General features: G+C 44.4%; 1 protein-coding gene across 7 annotated transcripts in view; it reads right to left on the reverse strand.

Moving 5' to 3' along the window:
* Positions 1-601: 601 nt before the first annotated feature.
* LOC137416936 (uncharacterized) overlaps positions 602-26,336 on the reverse strand; it is a 52,869-nt gene continuing 27,134 nt past the window's right edge. For all 7 annotated transcript variants that reach the window (XM_078780681.1, XM_078780684.1, XM_078780682.1 and 4 more), the window contains 7 exons: positions 21,822-21,911; positions 21,581-21,718; positions 18,424-19,045; positions 14,735-14,893; positions 12,274-12,920; positions 11,892-11,974; positions 602-1,136 (listed from right to left, as the gene is read on the reverse strand). In XM_078780681.1, coding sequence (XP_078636807.1) covers positions 1,013-1,136; positions 11,892-11,974; positions 12,274-12,920; positions 14,735-14,893; positions 18,424-19,045; positions 21,581-21,718; positions 21,822-21,911 — 1,863 coding nt within the window. In that variant the 3' untranslated portion in view covers positions 602-1,012. The remainder of the gene's footprint in view (positions 1,137-11,891; positions 11,975-12,273; positions 12,921-14,734; positions 14,894-18,423; positions 19,046-21,580; positions 21,719-21,821; positions 21,912-26,336) is intronic.

Consider the following 26,336-nt stretch of genomic DNA (forward strand, 5'->3'; position numbering starts at 1 on the left):
CGCGGATTCCCCATTTGCAATTTCGCCATTGACCGGATATAGCAACATTCAGACTGGGTAAGTTTTTGACCAAGCCCTTCAGGAGCCTGCTGTCAATACCTGATGTTTGACTGAAGGTGGTACAGGTAAATTTAATACTTACATTATTTGCTAACTGGTATCCCCACCCAGGTTATACTATCCTCTTCAACTAAAGTATCAAGCAAGCCCAGCTACGTCATTGATAGACTATCGGTTCTGTTATTTAACAGTTTAGAATTATAGAAATTCCAATTTTCAAATGCTAGATATCGATTGAGGTTTTTTTTTTTTTTTTTTTAACAGTTTATGGTTTTTGAATTTAATTTTCATTGAGGTTTTTATGTCACAGTTTAGAGTTATAGAAATTCCAATTTTCAAATGCTAGATATCGATTAAGTATTTTTTTTGTTTACGGACGCTTTTACAGTTTTTTACATAAATTTTCATTTACAGACGTTTTCAGACGGTTCTGTGATTTTTCCTGGTGTATTGGCTTTGATGTCTGTCGGCATGCAAAATTTCAGCTTTGTACCTCACCCGGAAGGGACCGAACATTAATATCAGTCAGTCAGTCAGTGAATCCTCAGAATGAGCTTTATACACAGTGCCTTCAGAAACTATTCACACCCCATGACTTTTTTTCACATTTTGTTGTGTTACAGCTTGAATTGGAAATGGATTAAATTGAGATTTTTTGTCACTCCTCGACACATAATACCCCATTATCTCAAAGATTGGTTTCCCATTGCTTATTGCAGTAATACATCACGACAGGACAAATCTCTCATTTCATTGTAAGTTACATGGAGAAACAAAGGTAATCAAGACACTCCAAATGAAGTTGTTTCTTCACTAAAACTCCAATGAATTGTGAAAACCTCAAAAAGAATGAATTTTATTAAAAAATAATTAGGAAATCCAAACCAATGTTTTGGTATAGACTGAGTGAGACAGAAGAATAGCCCAAGGATAAATAGAGAAAACGAAAAGATCAAGGGGGGGAGAGCGCCATTGGTGACCCCAAGCCAAGATCACGCTGCAAAGTCGCCATTTCACTGATGGTCAGGGGTCGTGCCGGCAGCCATTCGTGAAGTAGTGTGGGTGATGAAAGTACACTGTGGATGAGATGTAGGGGAAAACAGGATGATAGATTGTCTGTCCTGAATGTAATGAAGTCTGGAGAAGACTTCTTGGCAAAAACACCCGTTGGGCCCTCTCCATTGGGGGAAGGTAATATAGGTGGCAAATGCCCTCAGCCTCTCGTAATAACCTCCAATGCCTTTGAAGGAGAAGTATCCATTGTTGGCTTTGAGCTAGAAAATGTATTCCTTCTTTCAAATCCCACTTTTAGTGGACCTCCAATTAATTATACTGATTTGTGTTACCTGCTGATCCCAATTGTGATGGGCAGTTTAAGGTTGTCACTATTGTCAAAAAATAAGAGAACATCATTTGGAACTGGAAAAACAAGGCGATTGGACCAACTTTATCTGGTCCATCCCACTGGAAACTATTCATGGAACTATCTTGGAGATCAAAAGACATATAGACAAGAAAACATTTTATAGGGGTAAACACCATCAAATTCATACACCACTAGTCAAAAGTTTTAGAACACCTCAATTTTTCCAGTTGTTATTGAAATTTACGCAGTTTAATGTCTCGATGTACTCTGAAATTAAGCATAGAACAAATAAACAATTGGAGATAAAAATAAATCATAGAATCATTTTGTTTAACAAAATTTAATTAAAATTTTTAACTCAGCAAGGTAGCCACCTTTTGCAGATATAACCGCCGAACACACTCGTGGCATTCTTTCTGCAATGGAAATCAAATATTGTTCGGGAAGTTCTTCCCAACACTGTTGCAGAAGTTCCCACAAATGTGTTGCACTTGTAGGTTGCTTTGCTTTCACCCTTCTGTCCAGTTCATCCCAAACCAGCTCGATGGAGTTTAAGTCTGGAGACTGTGCTGGCCATTCCATGATTTGAAGCCTTCCGTCTTGTTCTTTTCCTCGAAGGTAGTTTTGACATAGCTTGGAGGTGTATTTAGGGTCATTATCTTGCTGTAGGATGAACCCCTGACCAATTTTTTTTTTTTTTTTTTTGGTATACATAATCGAGGCTCGTGAAAGAGCTAAACAAGGCAAACAAGGCGAGAGCTAAACAAGGCGATTTCAAAATCCAATCTCACCCCTCCCCTCCAAATCTTCCCCATCACCCATCTCTGTCAAATCTTCCCCCTTGCCCCTCCCCCCCAAATCTTCCCAAACACCCATCCCTTTCAAATCTCCCACCCTGCCCCTTCCCTCCTAAACTCCCCCCACACTCCTCCCCGCCGAGACTCTCCCTCACTCCTCCCCTCCTAGACTCCCCTCTCACCCCTCCTCCTCAAAGCGCCCTCCCCGCTTCTTCCCCCTTCCAACTTTCACCTTCATCTTCCTCAACCTTCTGCCTCACTCTTCCCCCTCCTCAAATAACACCTCACTGCGCCTCACCCAAACACCATCAAACCTTTTGTCCGCCCCATTCTTCCCTTTCTCCAAGCTATTCTGTAATCTCTGACACACCTGCAACAGCTCTCCCTACCTCTTCCTCCTCTTCCACATCCTGCCCTACCGCTCCCCCCCCCCCCCCCCCCTGTTCTGTATCCGATGCTCCCCCTTCCTCTTCCTTAACAGTATGGACCTCAAACATCTGGGGCCTTCGCTCAAACTTAACTGATCTCTCCATACAGGTTGCTTCTGACAAACCAGACGTGATCTGCTTAACAGAAACCTTCCTCCTTCATGATGTCTCTGATTCCTTGGTATCTCTCCCAGGTTACTCCCTCCTCCGGTATGATAGACCTGAGCCTCGTCCTGGAGGTGGGGTTGCTATCTTTATAAAAAACTCTCTTCCTCACTCGCCCTGCACTGCCCTCTCTCCACCTCACCCCCAGGAATACCTTTGGCTACGGCTACCCCTTCGCTCCCACCTTTTGTTCATATGCATGTTGTACCGTCCACCAAACAGTGATGACTCCATCTACATCTCGCTGTCTGATAATATGGACGAACTTCTATCTACCCATCCCAACTCTCTCTTCCTCATATGTGGTGATTTCAACTGTCACCATGCCAGTTGGCTGGGGGTGGGTACCTCTCTCACCAGCCATGGCTCTTCAGCAAAGGACTTCTGTGACTCACTGGGACTGACACAATCTGTCAATTTCCCAACCCGGATCTCAGTCAACGGAGAATCTTCTCTTCTGGACTTGGTTATGACTAACTTCCCTGAAAATGTCTGCTGCTCTTCTTCTGCTCCAATCGGCTCTTCTGATCATGTGCTTGTTAAAGTGGACATCTCTCTGACCATTTTCAGAGAGCCTCCTCAGCGTCGACGAGTCTGGCATTTCACTCAGGCCAACTGGCACGGTCTTCAAGCAGCCATCAATCATCTGGACTGGTCTCCCATCTCTACTGCCTCTGATATCAACTCATCCTGGGAATTCTTCCAAAGTAAATTGCTCTCTCTCATGCACAGATTTATCCCTTCTCGTCTTCAGTTGTCATACCCTTCCTCCCGTCCATGGTACACGGAATCTTGTGGTGAGGCTATTGCCCAGAAACAACTTGCTTTCGTCTCCTGGAAAGCAAATCCAACGGAAGGAAATCTCATTTCCTTTCACAAAGCCCGAAACAAGTGTGTGTCCACCCTCAGGAGAGCCAGGAAACAATATCTCTCCGTCCTCAGGACCGAACTCTCTTATCTGTCTCCCTCTTCCAAATCCTGGTGGCATCTGGTAAAATCTGTTTCTGGTGTTTGTTCCCCCTCCATCCCCTCCCTCACCTTAAATGGCCACACGGCTGACTCCGCACGTGAAAAAGCCGAATGCCTCAACTCTGTGTTTGCCTCTAAATCTTGTGTCCCAAACCCATCCCTCTCTGTACCCACCGTACCCAGTCGTACCCAGCTGCTCCTGGACTCTGTGTCCTTTCCTCCTGACAAGGTGGAAAAGTGTCTGTCAACCCTCGACTCTGATTCTGCAACTGGACCTGACGGCATCAGCCCACGGGTCCTAAAATCATGTTCTTCCGCTCTTTCACTCCCTCTCTCTGTTCTCTTCACCCTCTCTTTTGCTCAAGGTCATCTTCCATCTGCTTGGAAATCAGCCAACATCACCGCTTTGCACAAAAAAGGTGCAAAAACAGATCCCAGCAACTACAGACCAATCAGCCTTCTCCCAATTATCAGCAAGGTCATGGAATCCATCATTGCTTCAGATATGAAATCTTTCCTCTTCTCCAATGGCTTGATCTCTGATCATCAATTTGGTTTCAGACCTGGACACTCCACTCTAGACATGCTGCTTCTGCTTTCTCAACAATGGATGGAGGTCCTCAATGCCAAACAGGAAATTAGAGCAGTCTCCCTTGACATATCACATGCCTTCGATACAGTCTGGCACCCCGCTCTGCTCACCAAACTCTCCTCTTTTGGTATCCATGGAAATCTCCACGCATGGCTGGCGGACTTCCTCTCTAGTCGTAGTCAATGTGTGGCCCTGAATGGGTTTCTCTCATCTCCTCTTCCTGTTCAGGCTGGAGTTCCCCAAAGCAGTGTTCTGGGCCCATGCTTTTTCTGGTCTTCATCAATGATCTCTCTGACTCTCTTGAAAATCCTCTCTATCTCTTTGCTGACGACTCTACTCTCTGTCGCTCCATTCTTCATCCCTCAGATCGGCAGTCTGCAGCCTCCTCATTCTCTGCAGACCTTGACAAAATCACAGACTGGGCAAACAAGTGGAACATGTCTTTCAATCCTGACAAATCTCACACTCTTACGATGTCTCTCCGAAAAGACCGACTGGACAACCCTCCCATCCACTTTCTGAATAACCCTCTCCAAGAAGTTCTGTCACTCAAGCTTTTGGGTCTCACTATCTGCCATGATCTTTCCTGGAAAAACCACATTTCAAATCTGGCCTCCAAAGCCAGTCGCCGACTGGGCATCCTCCGTCGTGCGAAGTCCTTCCTTGGCACACCTGAGCTCCTCACCACATACAAGGCTTTCATCCGCAGCTCAATGGAATACTGCTCTCCCCTCTGGGCTGGTGCTCCTGCCTCACACCTAGCTCGCCTTCGCGCTGTTGAAACCAAAGCATTCAGAATCATTGGAATCTCCCACGATGAAGCTAACTCCAAGGGCCTCTCACTCACTCACCGCAGGCAGGTTGGTGGTCTTTCCGTCTTCTACCGACTCCTCTCTGGCCTTGCCCCCCCAGCTCTCTCTGGGCTCTGTCCCGCAAATATTCCTACAGGTCGCACAAGATCTGCCTGCAACCCTCTTTTGGTTAAACTGCCAAAATCAAGACTCTCTGCTCACCTTCACTTCTTCATTCCTCTTTTCTCCCGCCTCTGGAACAAACTCCCGCACTCTCTTCAATCCCACTCCACCCTCCAAGTCTTTAAAACAGCTGTTCACCACCATCTCTTATCTCCCCCCATCCAAAACCTTGATCTTTTCTACCCCCGCTAATTTCACCCCAATTCCACTTTTTGAAATACCAACTTCTGTCCTGGAAGTCCTTGGTGTCCTTGTACTTTATACTTCTCCCTCCCCACCCCCCCCACCCCCCCTTCCCATGCCTCCTCCCCCCGGGCCCTCTCCCTTCCACACATCTCCCTGCTCTCGGATGTTGTGTTTGTGTGCTTCCCCTTTTCTCCCCATCTTGTCTGCCGCTCCCTCTTTTTGTGTATTTTGTTTGTCTGGTCGATTTGTTTGTGAAGTAAATGTTAGCTGTTTCACGAGCCTCGATTCAGTATACAAAAAAAAAAAAAAAAAAAAAAAAAAAGAGAGCTCGGCGTATACCAGAGGGTATTGCATGGCGCTGCAAAATGATGTGGTAGCCCTTTTGGTTAAGGTTGCCAGTCACTCTGTGAAGTCGCCGACTCTGGATCCAGCAAAAGAGCCCCAGACCATCACGCTTCCTCCTCCATGTTTGACAGTTGGTGTCACACACTGAGGAACCATCCTTTCGCCTACTCGATGGCATACAAAAACCCTGCGTGATGAACCAAAGATTTCAAATTTTGATTCATCGGTCCATGAGACCTTCTTCCAGTCTTCAGTCGTCCTCTGGCGGTGCTTCATGGCCCAGGGAAGCCTCTTTTTCTGATTTTGCCATCTTATCAATGGCTTTCTTACTGCCACTCGACCTGTCAAACCTGCAGCTCAAAGTCTTCTCTTCACAGTTGAAACTGAGACTTGCTTACTTCGACCAGTGTTAAGCTGTGCTTGAAGCTGTTGTCCTGTGAGCCGCCTATCACGCAAGCTGTTGACTTTTTTTTTTCTTTTTTTTTGTTGTTGTTGTATACAAGATCGAGGCTCGTGAAAGAGCGAACATTAATCACACAGAAAGACAAACAGACACATAAAACAAATAACATCGGGAGCGGTAGACAAGATGGGGAGAGAGGGGGAAGGACACAAACACAACATTTGAGAGCAGGGACCGAGAGACATGGAGACATCGAGAGAATTGTGGGAGGGAGAGGGCTTTGGGGGGGAGGCATGGGAAGGGGGGGGGGGGGGGTGGGAGAGGTATAAAACATATGGACACTGCCAGGACTTCCAGGAAAGAAGTTGGAATTTCAAACAAGGTTGATCTGGGGTGAATTAGTGGGGGTAGAAAAGATCAAGGTTTTGGATGGGGGAAGATAAGAGATGGTGGTGAACAGCTGTTTTAAAGACCTGGAGGGAGGAGTGTGATTGAGGTGAGTGTGGGAGTTTGTTCCAGAGGCGGGAGAAAAGAGGAATGAAAGAGTGAAGGTGAGCAGAGAGCCGAGATTTCAGCAGTTTAACCATCAGAGGGTGGCTGGCAGATCTTGTGCGACCTGTAGGAATATTTGGGGGACAAAGCACAGAGAGAGCTGGGGTAGCAAGGCCGGAGAGGAGTCGGTAGAAGACAGAAAGACCACCTACCTGCCTGCGGTGAGTGAGTGAAAGGCCCTCAGAGATAGCTTCATCGCGGGAGATTCCAATGATTCTGAAAGCTTTGGATTCAACAGCGTGAAGCTGAGCCAGGTGTGAGGCAGGAGCACCAGCCCATCAGCCCATAGGGGACAACAGTATTCCATTGAGCTGCGGATGAAAGCCTTGTATGTGGTGAGGAGCTCAGGTGTGCCTAGCAAGGACTTCGCACGACGGAGGATGCCCAGTCGGCGACTGGCTTTGGAGGCCAGCTTGGAAATGTGGTTTTCCCAAGAAAGATCATGACAGATAGTGAGACCCAAAAGCTTGAGCGACAGAACTTCTTGGAGAGGATTGTTGAGAAAGTAGATGGGAGGGTTGTCCAGTCGATCTTTTCGGAGAGACATAGTAAGAGTGTGAGATTTGTCAGGATTGAAAGACATGTTCCACTTGTTTGACCAGTCTGTGATTTTGTCCAGGTCTTCAGAGAGTGAGGAGGCTGCAGACTGCCAATCTGAGGGAAGAGGAATGGAGCGGCAGAGAGAGGATTTTCCAGAGAGTCGGAGAGATCATTGATAAAGACCAGAAAAAGCACACTGCCTTGGGGAACTCCAGCCTGAACAGGAAGGGGAGATGAGAGAAATCCATTCAGGGCCACATGTTGACTACGACCAGAGAGGAAGTCCGCAAGCCATGCATGGAGATTTCCATGGATACCATAGGAGGAGAGTTTGGTGAGCAGAGCTGGGTGCCAGAACGTATCGAAGGCACGTGATATGTCAAGGGAGACAGCTCTGATTTCCTGTTTGGCATTGAGGACCTCCATCCATCGTTGAGACAGCAGAAGCAGCATGTCCAGAGTAGAGTGACCTGGTCTGAAACCAAATTGATGATCAGAGATCAAGCCATTGGAGAAGAGGAAAGATTTCATATCCGAAGCAATGATGGATTCCATGACTTTGCTGATAATTGGGAGCAGGCTGATTGGTCTGTAGTTGCAAGGATCTGTTTTTGCACCTTTTTTGTGTAAAGCGGTAATGTTTGCTGATTTCCAGGATGCTGGCAGATGACCTTGAGCAAAAGATAGGGTGAAACGAACAGAGAGAGGTTGAGATAGAGCGGCGGAGCAGGATTTTAGGACCCGTGGGCTGATGCCGTCTGGTCCAGTTGCAGAATCAGAGTCGAGGTTTGACAAAAACTCCTCCACCTTGTCAGGAGAGAAGGACACAGAGTCCAGGAGCAGTTGGGTTCGACTGGGAAAGGTGGGAACAGAGAGAGATGGGTTTGGGACTAAGGATTTTGAGGCAAACACAGAGTTGAGGCATTCGGCTTTGTCACGTGCGATGTCAACTGTATGGCCATTTGAGGTAAGGGAGGGGATGGAGGGGGAACAAACACCAGAAACTGATTTGACCAGACGCCACCAGGATTTGGAGGGAGGAGACAGGTTTGAGAGTTCATTCTTGAGTGAGGAGAGATAGTGCTTCCTGGCACTCCTGAGGGTAGACACACACTTGTTCCGAGCTTGGTGGAAGGAACTGAGATTGCCTTCAGTTGGATTAGCCTTCCAAGAGGCAAAGGCAAGTTGTTTCAGGGCAACTGCCTCACCACAAGATTCAGTGTACCATGGACGGGAGGAAGGGTAAGACAACTGAAGGCGAGATGGGATAAATCTGTGCATGAGAGAGATCAGTTTGCTTTGGAAGAATTCCCAGGAAGAATTGATGTCAGAGGCAGTGGAGATGGGAGACCAATTCAGACGATTGATGGCTGCTTGAAGACCATCCCAGTCGGCCTGAGTGAAATGCCAGACTCGTCGACGCTGAGGAGGCTCTCTGAGAATGGCCAGAGAGATGTCCACTTTGACAAGCACATGATCAGAAGAACCGATTGGAGCAGAAGAAGAGCAGCAGACATTAGCAGGGAAGTTTGTCATAACCAAGTCTAGAAGAGAAGATACTCCATTGGCTGAGATCCGGGTCGGGAAATTGACAGATTGTGTCAATCCCAGTGAGTCACAGAAGTCCTTTGCTGAGGTGCCATGACTGGTGAGAGAGGAACCCACACCCAACCAGGTGGCATGATGACAGTTGAAGTCACCACATATGAGGAAGAGAGAGTTGGGATGAGTGGATAGAAGTTGGTCCATGTTGTCAGACAGTGAAATGTAGATGGAGTCATCACTGTTTGGGGGACGGTACAGAACACATCTATCTATAATTCCAGTAATCTCTGTGTGTATGTGTGTGTGTCTGTGTGTGTGTGTGTGTGTGTGTTTGTCTGTGACCGCTGTTTCTCGACAACCACGGGTCCGATATACTTGAAACTTGCCAGGTATATTGCTGGGGACCCGAGGATGTGCCTTTTCAAGGTTTGAAATTAATCGGACAAGTGGTTCCCAAGGTATGGTCACCGTACTCGCAAGCCGTTCGCTTTGGCTTTGCGAATGGACCAAACCATTTCATGTAAATAGAGGGGGGGGTTCTACCGTACTCGCAAGCCGTTCGCTTTGGCTTTGCGAATGGACCAAACCATTTCATGTAAATAGAGGGGGGGGTTCTGTGGTCGTTACTGCCACGTGGTTTCAAAGTTTTTTTTTGTTGTTGTTGTTTGCACGCATGTTTTTTTGCACCCACGTACGGGCACGCCCTAGTATGAACAAAAGGTGGGAGCGGAGAGGAAGCCGTAGCCAGAGGTACTCCTGGGGGTGAGGAGGAGAGAGGGCAGTGCAGGGAGAGTGAGGAAGAGAGTTTTTGATAAAGATAGCCACCCCACCACAAGGCCGAGGCTCAGGTCTATCATACCGGAGGAGGGAGTAACCAGGAAGAGATATTAAGGAATCAGAGACATCTTGAAGGAGGAAAGTCTCTGTTAAGCAGATCAAGTCTGGATTGTCAGAAGCAACCTGTATGGAGAGATCAGTCAGGTTTGAGCGAAGGCCCCGGATGTTTGAGATCCATACCGTTAATGAAGAGAGAGGGGGAGCATCGGGTACAGGACAGGGGAGGGGAGGAGTAGGGTAAGATGAAGGATGAGAGGGGGAGGTAGGGAGAGCAGTTGATAGTGTGTCAGAGATTGCAGAAGAGTTCCAAGAAAGGGAAGGATGAGGAGGACGAAAGGTTTGATGGTGAAAGGATGAGGCACAGTGAGGGGTTGTTTGAGGGGGGGCAGAGGAAAGTAGAAGGTTGGGGGGGGTGGAGGTATGAGATAGAAGGGAGACGAAGTGGGGAGGAGGCAGCTTTGAGGAGGAGGGGGGAGGAGGGAGAATTGGAGAGGAATGGTATGGGGGGAGATTTGAATGGGAGGGGTTGAGGGGGAGTTTTGAAGGGGAGGAGTGAGGGATGAGTTTAGGAGGGGAGGGGCAAGGGGGGAGTTTAGGAGGGAAGGGGCAAGGGGGAAGTTTAGAAGTGGAGGGGCAAGGGGGGAGTTTAGGAGTGTAGGGGTGAGGGGGGGGATTTGGAGGGGAGGGGCAAGGGGGGAGTTTAGGATGGGAAGGGCAAGGGGGGAGTTCAGGAGTGGAGGGGCAAGGGGGGGATTTGGAGGGGAGGGGCAAGGGGGCAGTTTAGGAGGGGAAGTGCAAGGGGGGAGTTCAGGAGTGGAGGGGCAAGGGGGGAGTTTAAGAGTGGAGGGGCAAGGGGGGAGTTTAGGAGTGTAGGTGCAAGGGGGGGGATTTGGATGGGAGGGGCAAGAGGGGAGTTTAGAAAGTGGATGATTAATGAAAGACGAACATTGAAAACAAAGTGGGTTTGTTGTGATTTTCAAGTTAGCAATCCGATTCAGAACGATGGAGGATGGATGGAATGAATGTGAATTTAGACCATGTAGTGAGGGAGACGTATAAGATATTGAATTTTTTTTTTTTGAAGTGGAATGAGTTGGAGAGGAAATTGAGAAAAGCCTTTTAAATAGGAAGAAAAACAGCGTGTTGTAAAATACCACTGAGTAAAACACTGAAGGGGATAGGTTAAACATATTTAAATAATATTTAAACAGAACCGTGAACAATCTTATATGCACAAAAATAAGACTTGTCTTCTCTCAGAAACTTGTCTTCGGATTCTGTTGTGGCTTTGGGTCTGCCAGACCTCTTCCTGTCAGAGTTTCCTCCAGTTTCCAAGTGCCTTTTGATGGCGTCGGAAACTGTACTCACTGACACCTTGGCTTTCTGTGCAATTTCTCCAAAGGAAAGACCTACACTTTTAAGGGTTATAATGGTTTGTCTGTCTTCCTTTGTTAATTGCCTTTTTCTCGCCATTATGACAGCAATATACAACTTCCTGTAGTGCAATATTGTCCAAATAATGCTTCGGAGGGTGTAATAACAGTCTGTTCGAATACTGCTTTCATACAGACAGGGGGTTTGTAATCAAGTAATCAGCAGAGGTTGGGACACCTTTAGGAATTGTTTGCATCAACTTTCAAGGCTCAATTTACTTACATTGCTGCAGAACAGCTGTAAGTTGTTAACCCGTTACTTGTTCCCTGAAGAAGGCCTTTTTTTTTCTTTACAATATAACTGCAACTTACATTATTTTCCCGTTTTTACAAACCTAAACTTTTTTTTTTAACCTCGAGCAGTTTACTGCTTACCTTTGTACCATTTCAGGTTGTTCACTGGACTTGAATTGCTTCAATTTCAATAAAAACTGGAAAAATTGAGGTGTTCTAAAACTTTTGAACGATAGTGTACATGTTACCGTAGCACGGTCAGGCCACACATGAGTTACTGTAGCACGGCCAGGCACACAATGCCACACACGCACGCACGCACACACACACACACACACACACACACACACACACACACACACACACACACACACATATACACACACCTCCTTTTACTAATATGTACAGAAGTTGTGCCATATCAGTTCCTGTATTGCCCCAATCCCAACTGGGTTCAGAGCTCACCTCTCTCCCAATTCACCGAGCCCATAGCCAGCACCTCGACCCCGTGGAGTGAGAGGTAGGGCAGGAGGGAGAGGATCAGCGACCTGTGGCAAAAGATGTGGTGTATTTTTTTTTAGTAGATGAACCAATGTGTTTCTCTTTCCTTTGTAGTATAAACACTAATGACAAATTATCACCGTTAACAATGTTGTGAGAAGTAAATTAGCTCGAGAAAGTGGAAGAACCATCCATGCTTTCCGAGACCGAGCTTGAGGAAACACAAACACATCAAACTTCAACCCTCTGCCTTTACTTTCAGAAATAAAATTTATAAACGTTTGCTTGTTAGGAATGAAAAATGCTCGTAGCAGTTTGTTATGAAAAGTAGTAACATTGGTCTTACCTGAGAACGCGACAGAGCATGAGTCACATGACTTAGTTCCTCTGGTTCATGAGGAAAAATGGAGAAAGAGGTTCCCTCCTCACTCCTGGTCTCCATCACTTCACCATCCACCTTTCCCTCTTGCACATCCCCTTTTTGCTCCCTTTCGTTTCCCCATTGTCCATCAAACCCAACCTCTTCTACCTCTTCCCCGAACCCCTCTCTCTCAACCTCGTTTTTCTGCTTCTTTTCCTTCAACTCGTTCTCTTTTACTCCTACATTCTCTCTCACAACAAGACTTACATTTGTTCCAATCTCCCCTTGAGGTTCTTCGTGTTCTTTTCCACATGGTCCTTCTCTCTCCCTCATTTTTGTCCATCTCTCAAACAACGTCCAATCATCTTCCGACAAAACCACTCCCGTCAGACATCCCCCCAATCCTTGTCTCGGTTCTGCTCCGCCATATCCGCCGGACCCACGGCGCGCTTTCCCCTTCCTGCTCCTGGTTTTAGCTTTCTCCAATCTGCGTCGCCGTCTCTCCTCTCTTTCTCGTTGCCTCTCCAATGCCGTGACCCCTCGAGAAGCAGGTCCTCCGGTTGCTCCGGTACCGCCAGGCACTCCTGCTGCAGATCGCACCTTTCCTGGCTCATCCTCTTGATGGCTGGAGTCTAAAATCGAGAGAAAATTCAGAATGTGTCAGGAGTAGGACAAGGTAGTGTGGAAGGTTACTTACTTCCAGCCATCAAGGCAACTCTCTTTCTAGGAGAGGACAGTGTAGGACAGTTATCTCCTGCGGAATCCCAAATTAATACTTAAAACATAATGACATCTTCCACATTAATTGTTCACTTCATCAGAATACTTATTATAATTCTTTATACATCTATTGATGACTATGAATGGCATCGTACATTATAAACTGGGTTTCTGAAACTGTATGGACAATTGGGAGAACCAGGCTCGAATGGGAAATCAGAGTAGCTTCGTTTCTCAGAGCTAAGCAAATTCCTTTCCCAGACAACACCAGATACAACGCATGTCTCCCAGCATATTATCTCTCTGGCTTACGGGGAGACAATAACCAGATACAGTAGTGGTGCCATTGACCGGACATCACATTATTCAGTCTGATTGTAAACCCTATAAAATCCTCGTGTTTAAAATTTGCCTGTAGGACAGATCTGCTGAAGACGTGTGTGCAATGTGCTATTCGTTGTATCTCTGAAGTAAGTGTATACAGTTATATGAACGTATTTACATGATATCCTTGAGTGGGATTTTTTTTGGAACAGCCTTGAGAGGCCTTTGGAGGCTTTAGAGACCATTTTTCCCCTGCAGAGCGGGGGTTGGCCTTTTTCGGACACCGTGGTCCCCTTTTTGAAGCAATGTTTTATGGCCGGATGCTCTTCCTGCCACCAACCCTGTTAGTCGCCTCTTGAGACACACAGGGAACTAGAACGCCACTCAGTAGAGCGCATACTCCCGCCGTGGGTCAAGTTGGAATAATACGTTTTGTTTAACATCCCCTCTCCCCAAAACAATAAATGAGAAAGAAAGTAAGCCCTAACTGTCAGAGAATTTATTTTGATAAATCTCGGAATTAGAGGAGAAAAACATCATTTAAGAATAAGAATAAAAGCTTTAATGCAGTAAAACAGAAAAAAAAATTCCCCAAAAAATTCACAATTTTTTTTTCTGGATCCGGAATAATATCCTGAGCTTCACCAAAAACTAATCAATTCTTCCTTATCCCAAGGGCAATCATCCCACCAACGTTCACCCAAATCCGTTCAGAACTTTTCCAGATATCTTATTCACAAACACACGAACATACGAACACACATACGCACACACACACACACACACGGACGGACACGATCGAATGCATTACTCCCTGGCGGGAGTAATTACCAGTGGACTGGTACTCAATTTCCCGACCTCAGAAGGATGAACAGGCTGAGTCAACCCCCCTGGTGTTAATTCAGCGATCGACCGGGATTCGAACCCAGGATCCTAGGATCCCAAGCCGGCACCCTAACCGCTAAGCCAACACCAGGCTAGGATATCCTTGAGTGGGATCTGCCTCAAATAAATCTGAATAATCGAGTGAATTGTTTGGACATTTGAATCATTTAAACTTTGAAGCATCAAGAAACAGCTTCAACAGTAGTAAAAGCAGAAAGCAATTCGAGCTCTGATCAAAATTCCACAAAATTTGACAAGTGCTTACTTCAGATAACTTTTGAACTACTTTATTCACAAACAAACAAACCAGAGCACATTTTTGAGTAATCAAATTGTGTAACCTTAGAAGACAGCTCCTATCCTATGATCTCATACCAATTGAACATGGATGCACAAGAGATCATTCAGCACAATTCTATAAAACCCGTTCTGGACAATCAACTCAAACGGCTTTTGTCACAGGGAATCATTTTGCCATCCCATGCCATCACATTTATACCATCATTCTACATTTTACCTCTGTGTCGAACTCGAAGAAGACCTTTTAGAGCTTCTTTTGTGTCGTCACTGATCTTCCCGCACGTCCCGTCTCTCCCCCACCGGCCCTTCGCCTCGGCAACCACAGCGTCACGTGGGGGGGTTTGAGGTTGTACAGGAGCTAAATGTTCTGGGGAGGCTTGGGATGAGAATCACGTTATGAAATACAGAGGTGTCCTCTTCTTCAGTGAAACCCCTAAAAACGATGCCTATTTCCGTATAATTTAGATCCGTTTCATGAGCAAAGTCATTCCTGGCAAAGTGTGATATGTGTCTCACTCTGCATGCAGTTACTATGGTGAATTGAAGGGCATTGAGAAAGGAAAATCCCAATGGACGAGCATTTCATTGGGTATCAGCAATCTTCCACGCCAAAACTTTAGGAAATAATAAAACTTGTTTTTCTATCATTTGAGATTTCATTTTGTGTGCAGCACGTGATTGCAAGTTTGCATCGCTGCTGGGGGTTGGTGGGGGCATGGGAGGGCACTGATGCAGTTACCCCTCTGTAGGATAGGGCAGGAATTTGTAATTTGTTCATGGTGCCGATGATATCTCGCCTACTCTTTGCGAAGAACACCGTGTGATCTTTAACGTCCACCAGAGAATGTCGACAGACAAGACCCCCGTTTAAAGGGACGGCACACCTTGATGAATCACCTTGCCTGTGAAACACCGGGATGATAGTTTTCACTGGGTCTGGATTCAAACCCAAGCTAAACAACTTGGAGACGAGTGTGCATTAGGGTGGCACTAAAGTAGGGGTCAAATTTCATACACATGAAAATTATGGTCTTACCATTCAAAGTGGTTCCATTTATTGTAGAAATCACACATTTTATGCAAATCGTATAATATTTAGGGGTTGCTCACCGCCGGTATATATGTATAATTGTATAATTATGTATATATATATATAGTGCATTCAGAAAGTATTCAGACCCCTTCACTTTTTTCACATTTTGTTATGTTGCAGCCTTATGCTGAAATCGTTCAAATTCATTTTTTCCCTCATCAATCTCCACTCAATACCCCATGATGACAAAGAGTAAACAGGATTTTAGAAAGTTTTGCAAATTTATTAAAAAGAGAAAACTGAAATATCACATTGACATACGTATACAGACCCTTAACTCAGTACTTAGTTGAAGCACCTTTGGCAGCGATTACAGCCTCGAGTCTTCTTGGGTATGACGTGACAAGCTTTGAACACCTGGATTTGGGGATTTTCTGCCATTCTTCTCTGCAGATCCTCTCAAGCTCTGTCAAGTTGGATGGGGACCATTGGTGGACAGCCATTTTCAGGTCTCTCCAGAGATGTTGTTCGATTGGGTTCAAGTCAGGGCTCTGGCGGGGCCACTCAAGGACCTTCACAGAGTTGTCCCTAAGCCACTCCTGTGTTGTCTTGGCTGTGTGCTTAGGGTCATTGTCCTGTTGGAAGGTGAACCTTCGGCCCAGTCTGAGGTCCTGAGCGATCTGTTTCAGGTTTTCATTAAGGATATCTCTGTACTTTGCTCCGTTCATTGTTCCCTCAACCTTGACCAGTCCCCCAGTCCCTGCTGCTGAAAAACACCCCCACAGCATGATGCTGCCACCACCATGCTTCACCGTTGGGATGGTATTGGGCAGGTGATGAGCGGTGCCTGGTTTACTCCAGACATGATGCTTAAAATTGAGGCCAAACTTCAATCTTGTTTCATCAGACCACAGAACCTTGTTTCTCACAGTCTGAGAGTCCTTTAGGTGCTTTTTTGCAAACTCCAAGCGGGCTTTCATGTGTCTTTCACTGAGGAGAAGCTTCCGTCTGGCCACTCTGCCATGAAGCCCAGATCGGTGGAGTGATGCAGTGATGGTTGTCCCGGAAGTTTCTCCCATCTCCACACAGGATCTCTGGAGCTCAGCCAGAGTGACCATCGGGTTCCTGGTCAGTGGTCACCTCTCTTACCAAGGCCCTTCTCCCCCGATTGCTCAGTTTGGCCGGGCGGCCAGCTCTAGGAAGAGTCCTGGTTGTTGCAAACTTCTTCCATTTAAGAATTATGGAGGCCACTGTGCTCTTGGGAACCTTCAATGCAAAAGAGATTTTTTTTGTAAGCTTCCCCAGATCTGTGCCTCGACACAATCCTGTCTCTGAGCTCTGCAGGCAGTTCCTTCGACCTCATGGCTTGGTTTTTGCTCTGATATGCATCGTCAGCTGTGAGACCTTATATAGACAGGTGTGTGCCTTTCCAAATCATGTCCAATCAATTGAATTTACCACAGGTGGACTCCAATCAAGGTGTAGAAACATCTCAAAGATGATCAAGAGAAATGGGAGGCACCTGAGCTAAATTTCAAGTGTCATAGCAAAGGGTATGAATACTTATGTCAATGTGATATTTCAGTTTTTTCTTTTTAATAAATTTGCAAAACTTTCTAAAATCCTGTTTTCTCTTTGTCATTATGGGGTATTGAGTGTAGATTGATGAGGGTAAAATGAATTTAAACGATTTCAGCATGAGGCTGCAACATAACAAAATGTGAAAAAAGTGAAGGGGTCTGAATACTTTCTGAATGCACTGTATAGTCCATATATATATATGTATATAATTGTATATATTTCACTGAACAAAACAAAATAACAAAATGCTGGGTACAGAAAAAATAAAAGCGAATTAAAAAAAATAAATGAACATAAATCACTGGCAACTATTGTTGCCAGTGGGCTTTAATGGGTTAAGATGAAAAGGAAAAAAGCAAAAACGTACCCTATTATTATTACTGTTATTATTATTATTATTATTGGGGAGCACGGTGGCCGAGTGAGTTAGACCGCGGTGCGTGTTGGATTGACCATGCCAGTAGAGAAACTTTAGAGGCCATGAGCAACCTCTAAATATGATTTGATCACTGAAAATTTACCAAGAGTGTTTTCTCATGGGATCAAACAAAACCAGACCCAAAGACCTAAAATTATGAAACATTCGGTTTTTAGTGCCACCCTGGTGTGCATACCTCGAGGTCATCCTGCCAGTCCAATCATTCGAGAGGAAGTCTGAAAAGCTTGAAGAGATGTATTCACTTGCATCATTCATATATACAATCGTGAGGAAGTGTAACGTGAGGAAGTGAAAGGATCAAATGTGAAAGCAAGGTGCAACGTACATGGATAGTGGATACAGTTGTACATATAATCACTCAAACGGAGTGCATACGGAGCATCACAATCAAAATTTCCATGGTGACAATTTTCGATCCAAAATCGATAAAATAAAATCTGAATGTGCATTTTGGAATACAGGTTTGTTGGCTTATTTCGTTTTTCCTAAACACTGTGACACGTGTCCAATGTCTACCAGAGTTAATATCATTGAAAAGTACAATGACATTTCCTAAGGGGCCGTCTAACTATTACATGTTCATGTTCAAACCTGTCAAACCACCCGTCCTCTAACCAGTCTAACGTTGAAACAACTTACATTCAACGAGCCTATCACTTTTCGCATTTTTTCACATTTAAACATTGAATTGGAGACCAAGTATGGGATTAATATGGGAGACCAAGCATGGGAGACCAAGTATAAGCCAAATCGCCACCTACAATCCGATTCGTCTTTTATTTCCTTGCACGAAACCTTGCAGCAAAACATTGAGACACTTTCTCGTTAAAGTGACCAAAATCTTTCTTCTCACCTTGTCCCATATAAGGAGCATGCTGTGCAGATGTTTTTTTCATTTGAGGTGAGCAGACTGAAGAGGTTGACTGCTCCAATGTTGATGATAAAGAGGAAGAAAATGAGGAAGTAGGAACAGAGGAAGCAGAAGGAAGAGGGAAGGATTCTGGAATGGTATCCGAGTTCAAGTTGGATTGATTAGAGGACTTCAAAGAAGAGCAGGGCATATATGAATCTGGGGAGCAGTGAGATGGTGAAGAAGAATGAGTGGTCGAGGATGGATGATGAGTTGAGCAAGGGGTTGGAACAAGATTTTCTAGGCGAAGGCGCCTTGCCCGAAACGTCGCTATCTCTGACGAAACGGCAAGACGCGCATCGCCGGGTGATAAGGAAGGAGAATCAAAGGAGAAGTCGAGGGGAGGAAAGCATAATGGCTCATCAGATGGATCATGGTATGGAGACAAGAAAGTGTGAGAAAGGGCGATTGAAGCTGATGGGCGACGCCATGGAGAAAACCTCAGCAGAGAGGAAAGCAGGGCGAGGGCAGACGCGGGAGTTGGTGGAAGAACAGTAGAAAGTGGGACAGCAGGATGAGGAGGAAGTGACAGCAGATAAGCCCGAACTCTCTCTGCATCTATCATCTGGAAAACAAGAAAACAGGTTTGGGGAGGGTTTGAGAAAACGGTAGAGGGGATGCAAAGAGTGCAAAAAAAATATTTTCGTTCATTAAAAGAATGGGACAGACTGGGTGGGTCGAGAACCGGAAGCTTAAACATTTCACTGCATTTCATCCAGAGCCAAGAGTGACAGGTCGGTGATCTATTTCAGAACCTCAGTGGGGATAAGTATTTTACTAACATTGACCTGAGGAAGGGATATTGGCAGATACCAGTGGTGGAGGGAGACGTGCACAAGACTGTATTTGTGGCAACAGATGGCACCTGTGGGGTTTTGAAGATGGGACGATGAACTCAAGAGCTATGGTAGTACGAGGTGTTAGGAAGTTGCTGGTTGGGATGGAAAACGTTGCTAGCTATATCGATGATATTCTGATCAACATTCACACTTGGAGCGAGCACATTTGCATCCTTTCGGAGTTACTCAGCCGGACGTCCGTAGCCTGCCTCATGGCCAGGCCATCGGAGTGTCTGATCGGGATGGACAAGGTGAGCTTTGTGGGTCACAAGATTGAAAGTTTGCTCACTTGGCCTTCACAACAACAACGTGGAAAACTAGAGAGTTCATGGAACACATTACCCCACACAGTCTTGAGGAAAAAGGGCATGGGCGGGGTTTACGAGCAGCAAATTTGATTGGTCGAGATGATGTAAAATGGTTTTGTCCAAGTACTGCTAAACTAAAGGGATTTGAAAGCGCTAATACGGTGATTTGTGTACTACAGTGTTCAAGTATATAATTCAATCGAAATAAAATAAAGATTTTATTTAAAAAACTAGAACGCCACCCAGTAGAGCGCATACTCCCGCCGTGGGTTTAGTTGGAATAATACGTTTTGTTTAACATCCCCTCTCCCCAAAACAATAAATGAAAAAGAAAGTAGGCCCTGTCAGAGAATTTATTTTGATATATCTCGGAATTACAGGAGAAAAACATCATTTAAGAATAAGAATAAAAGCTTTAATAAAGTAAAACAGAAAAAATCTTTCCCAAAAAGTTTTCCAAAAAAATTCCTGGATCCGGAATAATATCCTGAGCTTCACCAAAAACTAATCAATTCTTCCTTATCCCAAGGGCAATCATCCCACCAACTTTCATCCAAATCCGTTCAGAACTTTTCCAGATATCTTGTTCACAAACACACGAACATACGAACACACACACACATGGACGACGGACACGATCGAATGCATTACTCCCTGGCGGGAGTAATAAACCTGAAAATCGCAGAGCCAGAACCAGAATTATTTATTTGGTCTGGGAAGCCCATGCGAGGTTTCTTCTTCTTCAGCCTCTCACAACCCTGGGTGAATATGCGATCTTTTTTTAAAAAGTTGGAATGTTGCCAAATCTGTTTTATTTGTTTGTTAATATACCTCAGCCATTGACAAATCTGGAACTAATTCTTTATAAGTTCATCAAATACAGACAACGCGAATGACATTCGCTGAGCTAAATGTTGATATCTCTTCTGAGGTTTAAAAAAAAAAAAACAGTTTTAAAGCATTATACGTATCAAACGATACATTTTATTAAACGGGGAAACCTAATACACACTTTGGTGGTTTAAAAATGACAGAATATGTCTTTATTAGAAAAAAAAAATGAACATTGAAGACGACGCTGCTAAAAAAAATACACCGCTCTAACGCATAACCATGAGTTTAAGCTACATTTACAACAAATATGAAAACTATTTTCATATCACAATGTTAAATATATAATATATAGAAGATAATGTTAAAAAAATTAGCCCTATCTTCCAATGGTAAAAAAATCCTTCAAAAAATTCCTGGATCGGGAATAATATCCTGAGCTTCACCAAAAACTAATCAATTCTTCCTTATCCCAAGGGCAATCATCCCACCAACTTTCATCCAAATCCGTTCAGAACTTTTCCAGATATCTTGTTCACAAACACACGAACACACACGGACACGGACACGAGTGAATGCATTACTCCCTGGCGGGAGTAATAAAAATAAGGAGGTTTTAAGAAAAATCAATTCAAAAGAATACCGCCGTTGATGCAGCGTCTTGTACACCACCTTATTTAACATGTACATTAGTTATTTGTGCCTGTTTGTGTCATTTATGACGTCTTTAAAAAGAATAAGCTTCCTGTTTGGAATGATTTTCAATTTTGTGTGACTGCCAGACAGGCAGATTGAGTAAAAACATTATCTCACTCCTCTGTGGGCATGTGTGATCAAGACGAATTCAGAGCCAAACTACTGTAAGCTACAGGTTCGTTGCTGATTCGTGTTCAAAATATAACATCCAATTAAAATCAAGTGGTTCCTCGATCATAAACTGACTTTTGTAGTCAGGCAGGCAAACAGAGACAGACAGACAAAGTCAACCAATTTCTTAACCCCGCTTTTCACTGTTAGTGTGTGGGGTAAAAATCGTGGATACACAATGGTCCACTACCAGGATAATACATCGTTTGTGGGTTTGTAATACATCCCTAATTATGACAGAGGATGACACTTTACCTGAATCAGTTCAGCAGGTGGGGAGCCCAGAACAGAAAGGATCAAGTGCAACTGGTGCACATAATTCCGTCCAGGAAAGAGCTGCTTGCGGCCCAGCATTTCAGCAAGTATACAACCTGCAGACCACATATCCATTGCCTGTGGAAGTAATGAAAGAATGAAGGATAATGTATGTTTTTAGTAGAAAAGAATGCATTATAAATGTTTTGTATTTCGCAAAAATGTGCAGGAAGTATCATACCGCCGTGTATTTGTGCAGCGCTAGTAGCAATTCCGGGGCTCTGTACCAGCGAGTGGCAACATACTCCGTCATGAATGCAGAATCCCTGTCCTGGAACCGAGGAGAAAATAGAGAATAAAGTACGATCCAGTTGATGCATCTTCCACAAAAATCTCATCTATCTATAATTCCACTAATCTCTGTGTGTATGTTTGTTTGTATGTTTGTATGTTTGTATGTTTGTATGTTTGTCTGTGACCGCTGTTTCTCGACAACTACCGGTCCGATATACTTGAAACTTGCCAGGTATATTGCTGGGGACCCGAGGATGTGCCTTTTCAAGGTTTTAAATTAATCGCAGAAGTAGTTACCGAGCTATGTCCAAAAAACGATTCAACCAATCAGAGAGCAGCGAGCTATCACGTGTGCCGAACGTGGCGAACAGACTCTGCCTCGGATGGCACATTTGAGAGCGTATTCATTTATTTCCCGTCGGCAAACTATGTTGCCGTTAAACTATGTTTTAAAACTAATTAAAACTAATTTGCGATCGCAGAAGTAGTTACCGAGCTATGTCCAAAAAACGATTCAACCAATCAGAGAGCAGCGAGCTATCACGTGTGCCGAACGTGGCGAACAGACTCTGCCTCGGATGGCACATTTGAGAGCGTATTCATTTATTTCCCGTCGGCAAACTATGTTGCCGTTAAACTATGTTTTAAAACTAATTAAAACTAATTTTTGCCAGTCGTACACCATGTTAGGATCTCCTGGAGAAGTGCCGTTTCCTCAGCAATGTTGTTTATGAAGAGCTGCTAACGACATACAGGTGTGTACATGTGGACAATTCTTATTATTTATTTATTGATTGAAGAAAAATTGTTACGAAAAGATTTCATCAAAATAAGTGCACAACTTCTTTTGGCAGTCGCTACACCATGTTGGGATCTTCTGCCCAAGACACTTCTTCAGCCATTGTCAGTTCTACGTGGCGGCCTGTAGGGTTGGCAGATCCAGCAGCCTCCGCTTTCTTGCCCAGGACGAGGACACAAAGAAGAAGCGCCGTTTCCTCTGCAATGCTGTTTATGAAGAGGTGCTAAGGAGATAAAGGTGTGTACAATGTACATGTAGACAATTTTTATTATTATTTATTTATTGAAGAAAAATTGTTTCGAAACGAATTCATCAAAAAAAGTGCACAACTTCTTTTGCCAGTTGTACACCATGTTAGGATCTCCTGGAGAAGTGCCGTTTCCTCAGCAATGTTGTTTATGAAGAGCTGCTAACGACATACAGGTGTGTACATGTGGACAATTCTTATTATTTATTTATTGATTGAAGAAAAATTGTTACGAAAAGATTTCATCAAAATAAGTGCACAACTTCTTTTGGCAGTCGCTACACCATGTTGGGATCTTCTGCCCAAGAGACTTCTTCAGCCATTGCCAGTTCTACGTGGCGACCTGTAGGGTTGGCAGATCCAGCAGCCTCCGCATTCTTGCCCAGGACGAGGAAACAAAGAAGAAGCGCCGTTTCCTCTGCAATGTTGTTTATGAAGTGGTGCTAACGACATAAAGGTGTGTACAATGTACATGTAGACAATTTTTATTGGGGCAGGGTGATGGGGCAGGGTGATGGGGCAGGGTGATGGGAGGGTGATGGCAGGGTGATGGGAGGGTGATGGCAGTGGGTGATGGCAGGGAATTAACATTAACGAATAAAATTTGTAATGTAATAATTTGTAATAATTTGTAGTAATATAATAATAATAACGAATTCTGCTCTGTTTCAATTCTGTTTCAATTTGGTGATATGCTTTGCAAACCTTTTTTTTTTTTAACTATTTTAAAACTAAAACAATTCGAACATGGAATACATACTGACACTGCACTTTCCGGTCTCCTACAAATCCTACCCTGTCGCCTCACCGTGGCGTAGGAGTGGCAATGGTCAATGGCATCGAATGTCATGGCTAGCAAAGACAGGGAGGTACACTTGATTTAAATTTGGAAATTTTTTTTTTTTTTTTTTTTGGCCACGGAACGGGCACCCACGTACGGGCACGGCCTAGTTATCAGACAAAGATTGCAAATGACCATTCAGATCTTACATCGAGATGCTTTCACACTGTGCAACATCTTGGCGACTGCTTGGTGCATGTATGTTGCATTACACACCATCCTCAAAAATCCATTTGTCTTGGTCTTCTTTGCAGGAGTGTGCTGTTTCGAAAACTAATGCTTAAGTGATGTGAACCTAAAGATGGCCATGAGCCTAATAATGTTGAGAGCATAAAATTCCACATAATCAAGGAGGGACAGATGTGATGATGGGGTCACATCATTTCCCCACCCATGAGGGAGAACAGTACTCCATTGAGCGAAGGGAAAAGGCCTTATAGACTTCGTCCTTTGAAGTTTCTTGGAATGACGTAGCATGCCCAACATGTGGCTGGATTTGGAGTCCAGTTTGTAATGTGGGAAGCGAAGAAGAGGTTACGACTGATGATGGGCCCGAGAAGTTCAAGAGACTGAATCTCTTTCACAAGCTGACCTTATATGTAGGCAGTTGGGTTCATTTTACAATCCTTTGAGTGAGACAATGTAACACTGAAAATTTCAAGGAATGGTATGTATGTTGCATTTATCGGACCAGAGTCCAATCATTTTCAGATCAGCAGAGAGAGACGCCACTGTCTGCCGATCAGGACAGGACACAGTGTGGATTCGTCTCCAAAAAAAAGGAAGAGAGGGTTTACCAGAGCATGGGAAAGGTTCTTTATGAAGATAAGACACAAGAATGGTTACACGACACTGCCTTGGGGTACTCCAGCCTCCACCGGGAGAGGAACAGAGAGGGTTCCATTGAAAGCAACATATTGATCTTCCTGACTTCGAAGGAGAGCATCAGCCATGAATTATATCTCACTTAGAAAACACCAAATAATCCGCAAGAAACAAATGTATCTGCCACACACACATTTGTTTCTGCCAATACAAACCAAAAAACAAAAAGTACTGGTGATCAGGGGGATATTTAAATCAAAACATGGAGGTCAGGGGAGATTTATCCAGTGGAGATCAGGGGAGTGCTCGTCATGCTCCAGATGTAAATACATATATATATATACAGTCGTGGCCGAAAATATTGGCACCCTTGTACTTTTTTCAAATAATGCACCATTTCTTCCACAAAATTGTTGAAATTAAAAAATATTTTGGTATCCACATTTGTATTTCTTTGGTTTGCAGTGGAACAAAACAAAAAAAGTTGAAAGAATTACTATATCTTAGCTTATTCCACACAGAAATCCTAAAATGGCCTCGACAATATTATTGGCACCTTTTAGAAGTTGTTAGAAATAATTAGATTTCAAGCAGGTGATTCTCCTTTACTTTGGAATTGAAAACACCTGTGATGAGTTACAGGTACCTGCAATATAAAAATCACTTATTCAACCAGTTTGAATGGAGAAAAGATGTCATTATGCTGTTTTGTGTCACTGTGTGTACCGCAATGAGCATGGAGAAAACAAAGAAAACCAGAGAATTGTCTGAGGAGGTTAGACACAAGATTGTAGCCAAGTGTGGACAATCGCAAGGCTACAAGTCCATCTCCAAAGACCTTGATGTTCTTGTGTCCACCGTACGCAATGTTATCAGGAAGTTTAAGGCCCATGGCACTGAAGCCAATCTCCCTGGACATAGCCGCAAGAGAAAACTTGATCGAATGGTGGAGAAAGCACCTCGATAAACTGCCAAACAGATTCAAGCTGACCTTCAGACACAAGGTACGACAGTTTCAACTCGCACCATCCGTCGCCCACTCAATGAGAGGGGGTTCTATGGAAGGAGACCCAGGAGGACCCCACTGCTGAGAAAGCCCAAATGTAGTTTGCCAAATAAACACCTGAACAAGCCAAAATCCTTCTGGGAGAATGTCCTGTGGAGAGATGAGATCAAATTAGAGCTTTTTTTGGTAAAGCACATCATCTCTATGTTTACAGAAAACAAAATGAAGCCTTCAAAGAAAAGAACACCTTCCCTACAGTCAAACATGGAGGAGGTTCAGTGATGTTTTGGGGTTGCTGTGCTGCCTCTGGCACTGGGTGCCTTGAATGTGTGCATGGCATCATGAAATCAGGAGATTACAAAGGCATTTTGGAGCGCAATGTTCAACCTAGTGTCAGAAAACTGGGTCTCTGTCGAAGGTCATGGGTCTTGCAGCGGGACAATGACCCCAAACTCACTTTAAAAAGCTCCCGGGAATGGTTCAACACAAAACACTGGACTGTTCTGAAGTGGTCAGCAATGAGTCCAGATCTAAATCCCATTGAACACCTGTGGGGAGATCTAAAAACAGCAGGTGAGAGAAGGCACCCTTCAAATCTGGGAGAACTGGAGCAGTTTGCACAAGAAGAGTGGGCCAAACTGCCAGTAGAGAGGTGGAGGAAGCTCATTCATGGCTGTAGGAAGCGCTTGACTGCAGTTACTTTGTCCAAAGGCCGTGACACCAAATATTAAGTCTCTGGTGTCA

Source organism: Myxine glutinosa, chromosome 6 (assembly GCF_964187855.1).
Source record: "Myxine glutinosa chromosome 6, kmMyxGlut1.1, whole genome shotgun sequence".
Lineage (NCBI taxonomy): Eukaryota > Metazoa > Chordata > Myxini > Myxiniformes > Myxinidae > Myxine > Myxine glutinosa.